A 17,955-nucleotide genomic window follows, 5' to 3' on the forward strand; every position below is an offset into this window, starting at 1 on the left:
ATCTCTTAAAGCTCACTACAGCAGGTTTCTTTAACCTTTAATTTAAAAGAAAATAGATATTATTGGGTCAGATGCTCAGCTGATGTAAAGTGCTTTAGCATCACAAGTGCAGACTGTAAAGCATGAACTAGGTTCTCATCTGGTATCAGCCAACCTCAAATGAAGACCCAGTGACTTGCAGCACCCGAGTATTTGACCCATTATTTTCACGTGCCCCACAACCTTCTGCAGAGATAGAGGAACTGGTTATAAAAGGTTTCTGCTTCACTGCCTTGCATTTCCTGCATCTCGTTAGTAGTGAAACATGAGATACATCCCTATCACATCCCCTCCCAAGCCTGCATTGCTTACCATTTGTATACACCCACCACCCTTAATACACAGGCCGGCCCCCACCAAATAAAAAGTCATCCTTTCTCTTTCCTAAGTCGAGTGCAAAATTCCCCTTCTGTCAGTTTAATTCTTTGATCGATGGGGAAGAGCAGGAAAAACAGCCCCGCGCAGCTGGTTTCCCAAGTTACCCCTGGCAGGAGATCGCTGGCCCCGCTGGTGATGGCTGAGTGAAATGTTTGTGGAGCGCAGAGAACACAAGTCAATAGTAATTTAGCTGGATTGGGAGCAAGTACCTTCCCTGCACGGATTGCATCTCCCAGGAGAGAAGGAGTGTGTGTGTAGGATATTACCGACTCGCTCGGAAATATTTCCCAAAACAACACTTGCCAAAGTGGGGGGTGAAAAGGGAAAGGGGGAGGAAGGCGTTCACGTGACTCTCTGGAATTGCAAGACTTACATGGGGAAGGGGGGCAGGAAGACTGTGTCTATTCACACCCGTGTCTCCCCTCTTTAAGGCAGCGCTCCTTCAACAAGCTGACTGGACTGAGCAAAGTCCAGTTAAAAAAAGCACCTACAATTAATCCACAATTACAATTTCCCAAAAGGTAAACAAAGGGTTGGAGCAATACCCCCTCAGGGTCTGTTGCTTTGTTCTCATCTTAAGTGCACACTAGTTCATACATAAAAGCCCCCCACACATGGAGGGAAGAGGCAGGAAATCCCTCAATGGAAAATTGTATAGGAAAGTCCTCCCCATCACCAAAATCCTCCCTTGCAGGTACACACTAGAGACTCATTTCTGGCAGAGGTCCCAGGGGGCAGGTAAGGCAGCTGGCTCCAGCACAGGGCTTCCCCTGATGCCACATGAATGTGGGAGCTGCAGGCACACTGTGTGAAGCCTCTGTGGTAGAGGCCAGCTGGGCAGGCTGTGCTCCTTGCTCCCGCACACAGCACTGGCCAGAGCCACAAGCTGCTGGGAGCTTATGCCTATGCAGGGCACGAGCGCCCCCAACTGCTGTTGCTGACTGCAGTGGGGGCTGCACAACATGTGGGGGAGTGTGTGCGGGGTCCCAACAGTCCCCCACCCTCCCTCACACACCCACACCATGCAGGTCTGGCTGTGCTGTACATGGTATCCACACTGCATGCAGAGCACAGAACCAGTCTGGGCCACGCACGGCTGCTCTGGCATGAGAACTGCATAGAATGCATGCTCCAGACCGGCCCCACGTGCTGGGTGCAGCATATGCCAGACTGTTTCTGTGCATGCCTGGGCCTGCGTGTACTGCATGTGTGAGAGGCTGGTCCAAGACCTACAAGCAGCACTGCGTGCCAGATCACAGGGCTCTGCAGGCCACAACTTTGACACCCCTGCCTTAGTGGAAGAGGCAAGGAACTCTGTACCAGAAAACTACAGAACAGCCTCTTCATCAACAGAAGTTTCTTCTTCACTCCCACTCATCAGTATTTGCCTTAGGCTTTTAAACAGAAGGGTTTCTTTCTCTTACAATTCCTTTCCCCTCATTCCTTTACTCTGGATGTTTTCTTTAACCATAAGAGCATTTAATTCTTTTCTTGGTTTCAATGCTACCTTATAGCTGTGTTCCTCAAATAATGACATGTCAGACAGAAAGAAGTAGTATTCAAAGCTGAATGAACAAAAACATGTTACCTTTTGGATCTCTCTGAGTGCCCCCTTTACTGGTATTAGGAGAAAGAGTCCAAAGGAACAAGAACACCGAACTCTATCTATGTACAACGCTATACTGAAAGAGGGTAAATGCTGGCTCAGCCTGGCAGAGCAGGGGAATATAAAACAGCAGTAGGGAGGCAGCACTGCTTTGTAGACCATTTGTGGGACAATATTGTCTAGTGGTGCCCCTCATTTGAGAGACATTTTAAAACTGGAAAGAACCAGAAAAAGCTATACCAATGAACAGGGGTTACAAAAACCAGTTCTGTTTGTTTATTTTAGCTATTTAGCTTACGGAAAGGAAAACTAAGCAGTGATTCAGTTGCAATGACAAATACTGATATGGAGAAGGGACTTTGCATACCAGATATCTCTTTAATCTACCAAAGGCATACTGAGAACCAGTGGCTGGAAGCTGAAGCTAACGCTAAATTAAATGCAGCCTAAGGAGCAAAAATGTTCCTGGGTAATTAACCACTGGGATGCGGTGGTTCTCCATCACTTTAATAAGGACTGGATCTCTTTCTGAAAGATATGTTATAGCTTCAGTAGAAGCTATTGGCCTGATACTAGAATCAGCAGGTCAGGCTCTATGCTCTGGTGTTACAGGAGAGGTTAGTTTAGCAGACATAACAGGACTCTCTCTGGTCTTAAAAATATATGAATCTATTTATTTTGATGCATACAAAAGCTAAATCGGCCATCATCTGTACACAGTAGCAAGACTATCATGAAGGAGGGGGAGTTTATTGTTTGTTTTAGTTAAACTTAGAATGAAAGTGTTGGTAGGATAGTCTCAGAACATGTGCCAATGTGTCATCAAATCAGAACTGGATGGCAACAGACGGACATATTGTTACAAACCCATCTCTCTCCTCATTAACATTGTGAAGCCTGTCCAGCACACACAGGCATGATGTATTAACTTTGGCAACACTTGTATAACCTTGTCATGCTCATAAGAAATGAAAATTAAAAAGGGTCTTAAAAAATACCAGAACTTCTCAAAATACTCTTTACATTTTTTGCCATCAATTAACATGAAGTAGGAACAAAACCAACTACACTAGGAATATATCCTGAAATTCATGTAAGGCATGGTATTTCTGTGGCCTTTTTGTCTTGCCCTATGCTAGGCCATGCAAAACTTCCCTGATACATTTGTTGTTTGCTTACATTTCTGGGCAAATCTTATTAATAACCAGGAAAAGAGCCAGATGTAATGTAGTCCAGACATATGCTGCACTGTTTTGCCGGCACAGCACTGCCAATGCAGCTTGATAAAAACATGCAATACCTCATTCGTTACAGGAGCCTCACACGATTGCAGACCACAGACTTATTCAGTAAATGCACATAGCGTGCATTTTGGGGACATTTTTGGTCTGAAAAGACTTCAAAGCACTTTACAGAAACCTGAGGAATTGCCTTAATTGCCACAAATAGCCAGCTGCCTCTGGTATGGTTATGAAGTGGCTGTTTCACAATGCACATCACCACTGTGCAGGACATTAGGACAGGAAAAGAATGCAATGTCAAACCGAGCTGAAGAACGGGGGAAAAGGACTCTTATGCTGAGGACATCTACTCCCTGTTCTCCTCATGTGTGGACAGCACAGTTGAAGTAGGGACTGGGATGAAAATAGTTCAGCACACCAAAAAAAACAAACAAACAACAAAGAAGCTTTTTGGTGAGAGGGAGCTCTTGGAAAAACTGGTATGAGTTGTGATCTTGTCCTTAACTCTGGGTACTGCCTTTCCCTAGAGGTGCTGGATTCTTCTCTGCACATGATGCCCAGAGCCTTGGTGGTCAGAAATGCTTTCTAATACCTCCATCCCTTAGCTATTTCACACAGGCAGAAGTCTGTGCCCTTTCTCTCAGATGCTGACAGACCATGGGAATACATCCCTTGGTGACATCTGGCATCTATGAATTGCTCCAGCTTTGAAGATGAACTCTAGAAGATACCCAGAGACTTGGAATCATAGAAAAGTATGGCTGGAAGGGACCTTGGGAGGTCCTCTAGTCCAACCTCTTGCTCAAAGCAGGACCAGCCCCAATTATATCATATCAGCCCAGCCAAGACTTTGTCTAGCCAGGTCTTAAAAACCTCCAAGGATGGCAATTTCACAACCTCCATGAGTAACCTGTTCCAGTGTTTTACTATCCTCCTAGTGAGAAAGGTTTTCCTAATACCCAACTCAAAGTTTGAACTTGAAACCGTTGCACCTTGTTTGGTCACCTGCCACCACTGAGAACAGTCTAGCTCCAATCTCTTTGAAACCACCCTTCAGGCAGTTGAAGGCTGCTATGAAATCCCCTCTCCGTCTTCTCTTCTCCAAACTAAATAAGTCCAGTTTCCTCAGCATCTTCTCTCATAGGTCATGTGCCCCAGACCTCTAATTTTTTTTCCTGCCCTCTGCTGGACTCTCTCCAATTTGTCCACCTTCTTTCCATAGTGAGGAAGGCAAAATTGGAAACAGTACTCCAGATGTGGCCTCACTAGTGCTGAATAAAGGGGAATAACTTCAGTCAGTTAAGGACTAAATGAGTCTGTCTTGTAAGTAGTACTCGTATTGGACTACTTAATGTTCCAGTTACCTGAAAACAAGACTTGCTGGCAATCAAATTCTGTAGCCATTTCCAGTATACAACCCCCACCCCCACCTTTAAACCCCAAATGGATTAGAGCTGAGATTTTTAAAAGTCTCTTCCTGCCTACATTCCCCCCATGCCTGGGCCATGCATGATGTTACAGCTGAGACCACTCACTTTCAAGTCAGGAGAAGCCTGGAAGCAGAAAATTCTCTGACTGCAGAATTTGCTACCAATGGAAAAGATTCCCTGTTTCATTGCTTTCTAGGTGCTGCGGGCTTCCTTCCATCAGATAAACAAGGAACAAATCACTGCACTCTGTGCACAAGAAAGAAAAATACATGGATCCTTCTTTTCAGTAAGCAGCTCTGCTAATGAGCCCTGTTACTACCAGATGAGGGACATGATAGAATCAGATTACAAAGCCTAGGTATGCTGAGCACAGACACCTGAGGAATGCATAGAACAGGAGTATTATTAGGAAGATGGTAACTATTGCTATTGGAAATTGGGCAGGATAAACACACTGCCATGCCTTTCCTGCTTGTGACAAATACCACAGATTCTTCAATGACCAGCAATGGTCACTATGATCCTTGACATTTCACCCAACTATCACAAAAGCATCCCCAGCACCATTATTAGGACCTTTTTCAGTAAGGTATCGACACCAGGCCCTGAAGCAGTTCTGGGAGGGTTCTCCAGCCAAATATGACCTCATTCTGCTTGCAAAGGTCTGGTGAGACATAGTCTAAGGGTGCATGCACTGGGGGAGTGGAACACGGCTGCAAGCTGCTAGTGATGTCTGAACCCAGTTCTTCAGGCAAGAGATAAACATACTAACCCAACAGCATTGCCCTGCCTGATCATAACCACAGAAAGCAGGAAAGGAGGAGGGGAGTAAAACAAAACTGTGCATGGAGTCAAATGAAAAGCCATTTCCCTCCTGCCTGAGAGAACAGCAAACAAAGATTTCTGTATCACATTCTTTCTGCACCATTATGCCTTCTCTGCTGAAATCACAGGCACCGCGGCCTGCAGCAGGACTGAAAGCTTCTCTCTGTCATGAGCCTGCTGTTTGAAACGCACTTTGGATGAATGGTGCGCAGCCAGCAGTTTGCTCCTCTCCTCTGCTTGCCTTTCATGCTTGCTCTCTTCCTCTCCCCACATACGTGGCCAGAAGAGCATCCCCTTCTTTTGCTTCCAGTGTGGGTTCACTTTAGAAAAACAATTCAGTTACAGGGAGGAGGGCTGGAGTGAAAAGACAGAAGTGGCTGTAACACCAGCAAGCAAAGCTCTCCCTTCCCTATTGAGGCTTTCTGTTCTCCAGTCACCTCACCTCTCAGGCTACTGATCTTTAGTGGTTTACGCACCTCTTTGAAAGAGCTACTGCATTGCAAGATGCACGTTCTCAGTTTCTCAGGTATGCATGAGAAAGCAAACAAGTCCGTAATCTACATGGCCAAGGGCATGATCTCCCTGGGCAAGAGCACCATATAATCTGCTCTTCAATTCAAGGGAAAACATTTGCACTAGATTGCAAATACAAGCTCCGGGTGGCCAGTGCCTCGTTGCAAGAACTAGGGGTCAAAATAGATGGGAAGGCCACGTGCTTCAATGGAAAACGCTCTCCTAGAAAGACAGAGACAGAGAGAGAGAGAGGAGGAAAACAGAGCGTGCTGCCTGCAAAGGAGGCGGCTCAGGTCTCTGCCAGAGCAGAGTGGGTTCAGGTGGTGTTTGCGTGTTCACAGTACGTGTCCACTCAGCAGGAAGGCTCAGGGCTGGCAACAAATGGAAAGCGTTCCACTCTGTGACTTGCTCTGCTAATCTAAAGCTCAGCCATACTTGATGGGTGCTTGTGGTCAGCACAGCAGGAGAGCAGAGTATGGGGGTGGTTACAGCTGTTTATGCCAGCGAAACAACTAGCTGCGCGGGGATAGAAGGGCTAGGGAGAATAGAAAGAATGACTGGTAGAAAGGTTTGGTTTTCAGAATTTTGTGCGTGGCTTCATCTAATGATCTGCATGGTCTCAGCTCACTCCCTGCACAAGCTCTTAGCCCCACTGCAACAATCATGCAGAGTACAGCACCAGAAAGCCAATGCTGGATTAGAAGGGGAGCAGAGGAAGGATTTCAGAGCAAGACTGCAGTGCACTGGCACACAAAGTTGCATATAGCAAAGCACATGCCCACATCATATCTGGCTCCACCAATGCAAAATCAGCTTCCCTGCCCCCAACTCAGATGAAGGGCTACAGTGGGAAACACTATGGTGATGGAATACCATGAGCAACTGCTATGCAAGGGAGAGATGTAGCTGTAGTTCACTACTGCTTATTTCTCTTCTTTTCATTTCCCTTATTATTACAGCGGTGGAATAGGGTGCAAGGTAGGATGTTAGAATGGAAAACTGCAGGCCGCTCAGAAGCAAGCAAAGTATCCCAAATATAGTCACAGCACAGGGATCTCAGGCAACAAGTGAAGCCATGGGCCGAAAGCAGTTGGGATCTCAGGCAACATCATCATCATTAAATATTTACAAACCGTACCAAATTGCCAGGAGGCTTGAAACAGGACCAGGGCTGCTGCACTGGGTATTTCATATAAAACCCAGATAGCCCCTTCTGTTAGGGTCTGCACTTAAAGCATGAAAAAGAAACAGCTGTCTCTCTGGAAAGACTGAATCCAGAAACCTTTCTGTAACAATGCACTAGCCTGCAGGGCCCCAGAGACGGTTTTGTTATGAACATTCCTCTGAAGCAGATGCTCTAATAGACTTTGCTTCAAGCCCTGATTCCAATATAGCGGGTCAAGCCTATTACTTCTTCCCCAGAAAACTTTGCCAAGCATGAACTAGCTGAATGCCAGCTAGAAGCAGCAATTAGTCTGGAGCATTTTTTCTGTGGGTATATGGGGAGCTACAAGGACAAAATCGCTTGGTCTATTTCTTTCTTTTCTAGCACCTCAACATCAAGAAGGGTTTGAGGCCAGACAAACACCTCCTCTGCTCTTGTTTTCAATCCCTGATGGCTGTAACTTAACCCTCCCATATCCCATAGCTAAGATCCTGAGGATCCAATGCTTACTTGGCTCCCAACCTATATCTTCTGTGGAGTTTATTCTCTGCTACATCAGTTCCCAATGACACACCAAGCAGGACACCTGCTGGGGTCTGGTGGGACCTGCTTGTAGTCCTGCTTGGGGTAGGACAGGGTGGGCAGGGAGGAGGGGGTACCCTGCATTAGATCTGTTGTCACCACTAAAAGTCACAATCAGATTTCCAAATGGCTCCTGGAGGTTTAAGGTTCCCATGGATTGAGAAGACAGGAGGTTGAAAGACCTAAGTAACAAAGGGGACCAATGAGTCGTCTTCCTTGTAGCTCCCTTCTCCAAACCTGGGCCAGGTGTAGGCCACCTTGAAAACCTTCTACTCCCAAGTCTAAACATACTCTTCCTCCTAGTGCACTGGCACCCCCTTGTGCTGCAACCTTGTTCACAAGCATGTGCACATGACTCCCTAGAAATACTCACTCTCCCTTTTAGTGACATGCTGATGGCTAAGGTTGTTATTCCCAGAACTTACTAGCTCTTCATCAACATCTGATTGTTACCCTTTTGCATCCTAATTTAACAGTACCCAGCCTCCCGTTTCACTGCAGACCTGATCTTTCTGACATGCAATAAACCAGAGGGTGTGCAAGGTGCTGCTCCAGAGAGAAAGGGACAGACACCTATTAGGGTCAGGAGACTACAAGAAGCAAGGCTTGCCTCTTTTCACCTCTATATATTTTAAAGTGCTGTTCTCCACACTGCACTGGAATTGCTTATCTCAACCCTTTTTCTTGGAAGCAAATGACAGGAGTGCATTGGAAGGAGGTTGTACAGAAAGGCTGAAGGAAGAGCATTGATCTCCACCTTAGTCCTCGAACCCAGGGGATCGCTCCTTACACAAATATTTGCCAACTGATGCATCTGCCCCTGTCAATGGCTGTCAATAGAAGTCTGCAGTGGGCTTATCCATGGAATCACCAGCCTCTGAAACCTGAACCAAAAAGACTGCTCAGCTCTCAACTATTCTCTTTCTTCCATTTTTTACCTTTGAGCCAGAGATGAGTTTCATCCTCCTCCTCCTGGATGCCAGTATTTCTTGCAAATCATCCTTTCTTGGCACTGAAATGTACTACCTTAACACATAGCTGGAGGGAATGTGGCATTTCATTGTGCCAAAGCATGTAGTCTGCTACCTCATTTCTCAAAGAGGTCCAATGGTATAGAAAGAGCCTTCTCATCCTCACCTGCCCCTTGGCACTTTCAGACTGCAGCAAACTAATGTGGCATGTGGAGAGCCATTTCACTGGGTGAATGCCATGTAATGGGATGCACTGAAACTGCTGGCATCTGAAGGGCTAACCCACACAGGGAAGCACAAGCAAAGGAGTGGTCAGGCTGGTTTTCTGCCACTTCACCTTATCTGGAACCTAAAACAGTTCAAACTATCAGTGGCTTTTCTCTGTACTCGGTGCAGACAGCTCTCATAGGAAAGGAGATTCCTTTGGCTGTCACATTTTTGTGGGCTGTGACTGTTGCATTCACTATGCAATACCCCTTGCAGTTATGTTCCCAGGTCCCACCAGCTACTTGCCAACCCACAATAACAGCCAATCCTTCAGAAAAGGGCTGGTGAGAATCAACACTGCATGCCAGATTACCAGTCACATAGGAGGGAACATGCCAGCGTGAGGTACATTTACTGACCGGGCAAGACACTGCTACATTACCGTGAAAATGTTCAGCAGTTTTCCGTCTCAGGGCCTCCACTGTTTCCTCCGTGTCAGCCCATTCCAGGACCAGCCTCCTGCCATACAAGTGGGTGCTGTGGCACAGGGCATTGAAGGCTTTCTGCAGAATTAAAAGGAGAATATAAATTGTGTGTCAAGGGAGGAAGAAAAAAAGACAATTGCATCTATTCAGTTTATTTTATGGTGCCTTATCCCTGCACTGTCCAATCCCCCACAATGGAAAAGGTTCCTAGGGACCCTCTCGAAATACCAAACTGTGAGTTTTATGCACAATGCTGATGCTCCTAAACGCCTTCATTAACGAAGCCTTCCCTCACTCTAGAGGGCAGCTCGAGACAGCTGCTTGCTCTAGAGGACAGCTCTGTCTGTGAGGAAGAACAGCAGTCTTGAATACAGTCCCTTATGAAAGCACCTCCTTGGGCAAGAGATGGTTGAAGGACTCTGCGTACATGGTTAAAACAGGAACACTGGTGGGTGGGAGCAACCCAAGAGAGGGAGTGTATAGCTGAAAATGAAGCTCAGCACACACTGGGCATGCAGCAAGGTGGAATGCTACAGCACTTCCAGAGGTACATGACATAATATTGCAGGTACATAAGCTGGGAGTGCAGCTTTTACAGAGAGTTGGAAGAACTCCGTAGTGCTCTCATGACTGCAAGAAAACACCCCATGCACCATCTCACTTGTCTGGTACACCAAGGTGACAGCATGAAACAGAGTGTTGCCTTGGGATTGACAGCTATTTTAAAGCAAGGTGGCTTAGGCAATACATTTCAACATTTCAAGAACTCCAGCTCTTGGTAAGGAGAAGTCTTCCTCTTCTGCAAGTTCCAATGATGACAAATATCACAGGGACATCATAGAAGCACCAGAATTCAAAGGTGGAATTTTCCCCTACTTCATTGCTGTACGTTTATTTTTTTTACATGAAAGGCAAAGATGCCTCGCTATTAGTCGATATTGCTTAAGAACATCGGTGTGGCTGTGACCTTACAGTGACATTGAATATACGAGTGTCTGCTGTAACATCAACACAAAAGACTTTCTATATCCTCAGCTGATCAATGGAAATGTTCAGGGAACACTGGCTTGATTCAAGGAGGTGTTTATTTGTCCTCAGTTTCTACTGACTTTGATAGGAGTTGAAGGTGCACAGAACCTTTCAGGATTAGGCTCCATTATGCAAACACACAGACACCTAGAACAAACATTTCTATAGCACAGTTCATCCCAAGGGACAAAAGGCTTTACAACAAACTGACAGGTTGCTATGTACAGATATAAATGGAATCAAAAATGCATTTTTAACTGTGTCGGTTAAAAGTTAAGACAAGGCCTGTTTCTGTGAGTTAACTTCCATGGAACAAGTCCATCATCTTACATCACGGGTGTCAAAGATACAGCACACAGGCTGAATCTAGCTCATGGAGTCCTATGAGCTGGCCCGTGGGTCCTGGATTGACTCCACATGTGGCATGTATTGGCTCCAGCCCTGTGCATTGCATTGCATGTGGCATTCAGAGCTGGTCCTGGTGCTGCGGGTGATGCACAGAGCATAGGGGACTGGTCCAGGGTGTACCTTTCATTCAGTCCCCGTGTCAGACTGGTCCTGTATGCTGACCCCTGATTCAGGGGTCAGTCTGAATCAGGACCAGAGACAGTCCCTATGTGCTGTCTGGAACTGGCCCTTCGTGCAGTGCACAACTCATGCCAGCTGTGCACGAACCTGAGACCAGGGCTTTGCAGCACCGATCCAGGAATTTGGTGCCCATGCCAGACTGGCCCTGTGTGCTGGCTCTGGTGCATGGGGCTGGTCTGTGGGCCCTATGTGATGCACATATTAGCCTCAAACCCCTCATCTGGCCCACGGGGCCAAATGAGTTTGACAACCCTGCAGAACCACTGCAGATCAGTTTATAAGGTAGTGAAATGCAACCACCTCTAGGATGGAATGTAAGGTCTGTTTAACAGCATCCAATAACACTAAACAAAACTGAAGGTAGGGATTTGAATATTCCATCCAACTAAAGCTTCAGAGGCTTAAATGTGCATTATTTTAAAGCAGTGGTGTATGAATTTTTGTTCAGTGACTGTACCAAAAAACTGCAAAGAGATGGAAGAGGTGGTAGTGATAGAGGAATCATTTTAGGTTGACCAAGTTGTTTTGTTGGACTCAAAAACCAAACAGATCATGTTGGGCTATTTACCTCTCCCACCTTGAGATCCTACACTATTTTAACATTCTTTAAAGCATAGCTCAGTTTTGCAATGAAAATCAAAATGTTTCATTTTGAAAACACCAAAAGAAAATGTGCTTTTCAAAATGTTCTGCCTCCTTTTTAAAGTGGAAACTATTTGCTGACTTTGATCTGAATTTTGGAATAGCTTTGGTTAAATCAAAACTGCATTTTTCAGTGGGTAAATTTACTATTATATGAAAAAAAGTTCTCCCATCTCTAACTACATATAGTCAGTCAGTCTGGCATTTGGTCAGACTACCGCATTAACATTATTCTGAGTTCTGCTTCCAAGACCAACCAGTCCCAGATGCATCAAAGGAAGGTGCAAGAATTCTCATATTAGTGACTCACTGACCAATAAAGGGGAGATGCTTTTTTTCAGCCCACCTCTGTTAATGGTTTATATTACAAAGCAAAAGGCTTTATATGCCTTTATATTAAAAAGCTCTTGCCTCAATGCCATCTTGCAGTAATGAGTCCTGCAGGTTAATTAACCACTTAAAATTTTTTATAACAATATGCACACTTTGCTTTTAAATACTATTTCTAAATATCTTCCCTGTTTTGTTGACCATCCCTTTATTCAAGCATTATGAGGAAGGGTTAAGCAGGCTTGCCTTCTCTATATCATTCACTATTTTATTGTCACCACTGCTCTTCTCCTATTATTCCTTTCCTCTCTAAACTACATGAACTTGTACTGGGAAAAGGAAGAATGCATAATTTTCAGTTGGGTGTCTTCTCTCCTCTGAAGGCTGTAGCTCCTAGTACTTTTGCAGCTACAGCTGTTTTTATTTGCTGTTGCTCTTGTTTTAAAGGCCTATTTTCACATGGAATGTTATCCAATTAGCAGAGCAATGTGTTGGCTTAAATAAACACTCGGGGGGAGTCGGCAGTAGGGAGTTGTGATGGCTGTTTACATTGGCACAAAGAGCGATTCCAACTCTGGCAAATGACTGCGGCTCTAATCACTGGGTCTCATTTGTTAATTTATACTTTTTAATTTCTCACTTCCCACTGTATGAGGAAGAGAAAAGACTGCACGAAAAGGATCCAGGAATGTGTATGCACTTCGACAGGGCAGCCACCCTGTACTCTGCCACAGGTCCCACTGGTAGCCAGCCAGAAGGCTGGTGGGCCACCCCTAATCTGCAGAAAATGAAGCTGTTTACAGCCACCTGCATTACAAGTGTAGGGTGCTGCCTGGGGAGAACACATGTTCTAGCACGCTGGGACACTCCAGCCAGCCTGCATGGATCCAGATGGAGCACTGCATGCCAGGATCTGTGATCTCCACGGGTCCTGCTTCACAATGACTTCCCAAAGATGGTGAGGGGGCAGGGAAGACATGTTCAGGCCTATATTTATTCAGGATGTGTTAAGAATGCCTAAATGGCTGGATTTTTTTTTTTTAAAAGATTGCTGCCTTCGTCTTGGCTCTTTACATTAAAAATTCAGTTTGTGTCTATGCTGGAGGAATCTGTGAACAAGTAGAGATTTGGCAGGAATCACGAGGCACCAGAGAAACCCTTACACGATTTAAAGGGCAATTGATTTTTTTTCCTTCTTTTTTTATTCTGACTGTTTAAAACTCAATGGCTGAGAAGTGACCCCCCCCCACCACCACCATTCCCCTCCCAGATCAGCATCTCTGCAATTCCTCTAGAGATGTGGAGGCTTAACATTCTTGATCTCTCTCAGGTAAAAAAAAATATATGCAAGGACAAAAAAATCCCTATTCTTTACACACCATAAATAAGAAAGGAAATGAGCATAATTCTACATGTTTTCACCCTTTTCAGGACCTCTTTCAGAAGGAAGCTGGCTGAACTTCCAGGGTCACACTTTCGCCACATCTAAGCTACTTGCTGATAATCGTAGCTACGGCTGGCTATTCATCCAAGATTCAAACTCATTGGAGCAGACCTCTAACCCCCCACGTCGTATTAGTACTTACACTGTTACATCTGTGAAAAGGGCGCCCACCCTAAGCCTCCAAGTACCCTTGGTAACTGAGAAATACTTATTAAAAAAAAAACTTCTTCACAACTGAGCAGCGGCTATATCTGCTAATACAGAGCAAGCCAGTTGCATGAAAATCAAAGGGCTCTCCCCTCCTTAGTACTCCATCTACCCTCCCAAATCTCTCTTGATTTCAAAATGCTTTAGGGTTTGCAAGAAAACCACAGGCCTAATGTCTCTGGAAAAATAGGACATGATCATGTTTTAAATCTTGCTTCTGAACCCTTGTGAGTTTGATTTTTGCTCTATTTGCTTTAGCTTAATGTAATAGCTTGGTATGGCAGGAACTCTTTGCTAGTAAAATGCTACTTACAGTCCTAAAATTACAATATGGCTTTGGGAGAATCAGCCAGCTGAGTTAGAGATGGCTGCTCTGTGTGCAGTGAATAGACTAGACCAGCTTAATGCAGCTTTCAGTAGCGGAGTGCCTTATGCACCCCAAAATACTTTGCCAAGTTCAATAATAAATTACACTTTGCTGATTTGTAATCTGCTGACAGGGTACTTGTTAGAAGGCACTAGAAAACACACAGGAGTGAAAAAACACTGCAGAAAACATTGGAAAACAGAAAAAAAAAACCAGCCAGTTTACTCACACACCTGCCTCCAAAGAAAAAAAAAAGCAAAAAAAAGCTCAAAGTGTGCTTTCTGATAGTGAGCAGTTGAAACCTTGATATGGGAAGCAGTTCTACCAAAATACTTGTACCTTGGGAAGGGCTGGAGGGGTGGTAGGGGAGCAGACGAGAGCGAGTAAAGAAAGCAGTATAAATTGCTAGAAGAAGGTAGAAGGAGAAAAAGGTGGCCAAAGAGATGGACTGGGGTACGTCTATGGAAGGTGACTTCTTGTTTGTTTGTTTTTTTATTCAGAAGGGTAATTTTGAGCTAGATTCCAAAATAAAGGACCAGTGAGTGTAGCTGTGTAAGGATGGGGCTGTACAGCGGGGAAGGTAGAAAGAAATATTCTGCTTGTAATGGAGTCTGCAGGGCTGGGGCTTTGAAAAGTCATAGATCAAGAGACTGGACCACTGAGTTCAGCTCCCTAGGGTGCTGTGGCTCACCATCCCTAAATGCTGTTTTAATTTTGGGGACACGGCTGCTCTGCCTCTCTATTCCCTATTGCTCTATTAAATACTCAAGCATAAAAGCCTTAGGGCCCAAGTCATTAGAGGGACAAAGGGTCAACAACATTAGGTTGTTGATAAATTTCCCTTCCTTCCTAAAAAAATATAGTCCCAGTTGAGGACATTCCCTGCTATGCCAGCTGAGCTCCAGGTTTTTTTTGTTTTTTGTTAAGGGTTGAGCATCTTTCCCGAATGGGCAATTTCTATTTGGAGACCAGATGTAATTTTATATCAGCAGGGGGAAAAGTGTGTGGAAACTCTCTTGGCAGTAATAGTTGGGGGTGGAGGAAAAAAATCACAAGTCTTGGCACTGGGTTCTCCAGGAAACATATGAATACGTTAGACCTATTTTAGCTAGCGTCAACCTGTCATTAGCAACAATGATCTGTGCAAAGCAAATTCCTCCACGCAGCCACAAAATTAAATGCATTTAACTTAACGCTCGTCTTTCAGATGAGACATAAAACTGAGGACTTGGCTTGTGGTTATTAAAAATCCTACGGTGCTTTTTACAACAGTCAGGGTGTTAAAAAGTTCTATTCTGGCTAAATTCCAATGTGAGCATATCATCTTTCTCACTTCCAGTTAGATGCGAGATTCTGCGTTTCCTATCCTAACACGTTTACAGTTGCTGTGCTCTGCTAAAGCACAGTTATGTCATGCACCAGAAGCAGTTGCATTCCACTGGTGCATCCACATTTGTATTATTTTAGCAACTTGAGGTGATCACGGTACAGATCATTCTAGGAGCTGTACTGATGGCAAGAGACAGTCCCCATGTTGAACGCCTTTAAAATGTAAAGTCAAATGTGATATTCTGATTCAGATATACTTTCATGGAATAGCAGGTTCCAGAGACCTACTTGAAGCCTAATGTGCTACTCCAGTGGGGGTAAACTTTTTCAGCAGGTCCCATACCCTCCCTGAATGCCCCTCACATCTTGACTGGCTGTTCTGTTTCCTGCTTCTTGTCCTGTGCCCATGCCCAATCTGCTGCTCTGCTTTCTGCTTCCTGCCTTGTGATCCCTGCCCAATATGCTGCTTTGCTTTCTGCTCCCTGCCCTGTCTGCTGTTATGTTGCCTGTCCCAGCCCAAATCTGTGGCACGTTGTACACACAGACTGCCTTTGGCACTTGTGAAACACACGCTGCAGGCTGGCCACCCCTGTTAACAGCAGACTTTACTTCTGAGACAGATTTTAAACACAATGCCTGGGAATCCAAAAAGAAGTCCCAAATGTCTTAGGCCACTTTGAAAATCCCAGCCTACACTTATGGAAAGCCACTACAACTGCCCCGGGGAAAAAGTTGAACAAGGCAGTTTATAGGCTTTAAAAGCCCAACAAAACCATCCTAATGCTTCTATTGCAAAACCAACATGTTTTATACAAGTTTATATGCCATTTCCAAGTTATCCCTCTTATAAGAGAGGCACCTCATTCAAACTACGACTATTCAGCTTGGAGGGTCTCGGCCTACCTTTCCCTCATTTCCCACTTTGCAGCAAATTCAGAGCCAATTACATATGTGTTTACAATATTCAGAATGCTATTCGTCACTACGTGGCTCATCCTTTGCAGGGCAGCCAGTGGAGTATACTTGATGTGCCACTTGTGAGACAATTAAATCCCTCAAAGAGATAGGGGAGAAAAAAATAAAATAAAGACACTTTGCCTGAAGGAAGAAAAGCGCAAAGCAATCTTTTGATGGGTGGCATGCTTACTGTGCTCCAGGATTCAGTGCAAGGTGAGCTCCTGAACACTGGCAGGGACAAAGGGGCAGTGACCAAACATAACAGGCACTATACACAGCCTTAGAAGTTATGGCCAAGTCAACATCTAGGGCCAACTGATGTCACAAGCGAGATCAAAGATTGGAGGGGATGTTATGAGGTTTTCTAGCCATCAGAGGAGAGAGGCTGAGGAACACCATTCCTGCAGGAATAATGGAAACCGAAAAAAAAAAAAAAGGTAGTTTTAAGAGAGAACTTGCCAAAATGCCTCCAAGAGCAGAGGACTAGCCTGATGAGCCAGGAGGTCCCTCACAGTTGCACAGTGTATAAGGAAGCCTGTAACGAGGTAGTCTGCTCTCTGAAAGGCCAGGGGGTCCAGCCAGCCCAGTTCCGTGGCAAAACCTCAACAGCAAGAAATATTTGAGCATGGGAGAAGGGATTGTCAAAGCAATTATCAGAACTAGCTTGGAAAGTGTCAGTGGAATTCTTGATGAGCACCTGATTCCTCTGAAGACTGAAAGAGCGCAGTGTGAGAAGGCAGGAAGGTTAGCTACAGAAGGACTAAAAAACAGCTACCAGGATCAGAGAACTGTTTTATTCTGAAGTTTGCTTAAGATGATCTATGTCATCTTAGGGAATGGGCCCAAAACACTCTGGACTTGGTATTTAATCCTTGTGAGGCTAGTTGCCTCCATAAAGTGGCCGCTTCTTTGGGGGATATAGGTGATGAGAAGACAGCTGATGGCCTCATGTTTTAGGCTTGTGGCTTTTCCCTGACAAGCATCATCCCTGTGCTGTAGGGAGCAGAAAAAGAACAATTTTGATGGGGAGATGAGTTTTGACACATTAGCACTTTTATCTCCAGCTCCAGTCATGTCCCCATTGCTTGGAAGCCAGGCTTGCATCTGCTGTACATCTGACACTTGTTTCAGACATAGTCAGAGAAATGCTAGCTTCCAGGTTACTTGTGTAAGAACAATACCTCTGGAGGTTTAGGCTAATTTGTGCTACATAGTGTACAAAGGCATAGTGTGAAAGAATCTCAGCCCTGAAGAGCTTATACATGTGTCTGACCAGAAAAATGGTGAGGGCAGGGAAATATGGTTTATCCCCATTTTACAGATGGAGGAAGTGGGCATAGACAAGACACGTGGCTTGTGGAAAGTCATATCCACAGGCAGCGACTAAATCGGCGCCAGCCCTAGAGATCTTCCTGATACACACATGTGTATGTTTCCTATAATGCTGTCTAAAACTTAACTAACAGCAAGCCTCACAATGCAATTTGCTAGGATTTCATACATTACCAGCATTGCAGACCTGTCCCAAAACCTCACTAGAGCAGTCAGAGCATCTACAGAGCTACCCTCTATTGTGATTTAAGAAGAGAAAAATCACATGCTATTTTCACTCATGAAACA

The 17,955-nt window shown here is 44.9% G+C and overlaps 1 protein-coding gene across 2 annotated transcripts in view; it reads right to left on the minus strand.

Annotated features, from left to right (window-relative positions):
• Nucleotides 1-17,955, minus strand: part of RBM19 (RNA binding motif protein 19) — a 128,867-nt gene that overhangs the window by 28,253 nt on the left and 82,659 nt on the right. For both annotated transcript variants that reach the window (XM_019539343.1, XM_019539344.1), the window contains exon 23: nt 9,400-9,520. In XM_019539343.1, coding sequence (XP_019394888.1) covers nt 9,400-9,520 — 121 coding nt within the window. The remainder of the gene's footprint in view (nt 1-9,399; nt 9,521-17,955) is intronic.

This window comes from Crocodylus porosus, unplaced genomic scaffold (genome assembly GCF_001723895.1).
Source record: "Crocodylus porosus isolate Cpor-Errol unplaced genomic scaffold, CroPor_comp1, whole genome shotgun sequence".
NCBI classification, from domain to species: Eukaryota; Metazoa; Chordata; order Crocodylia; family Crocodylidae; genus Crocodylus; species Crocodylus porosus.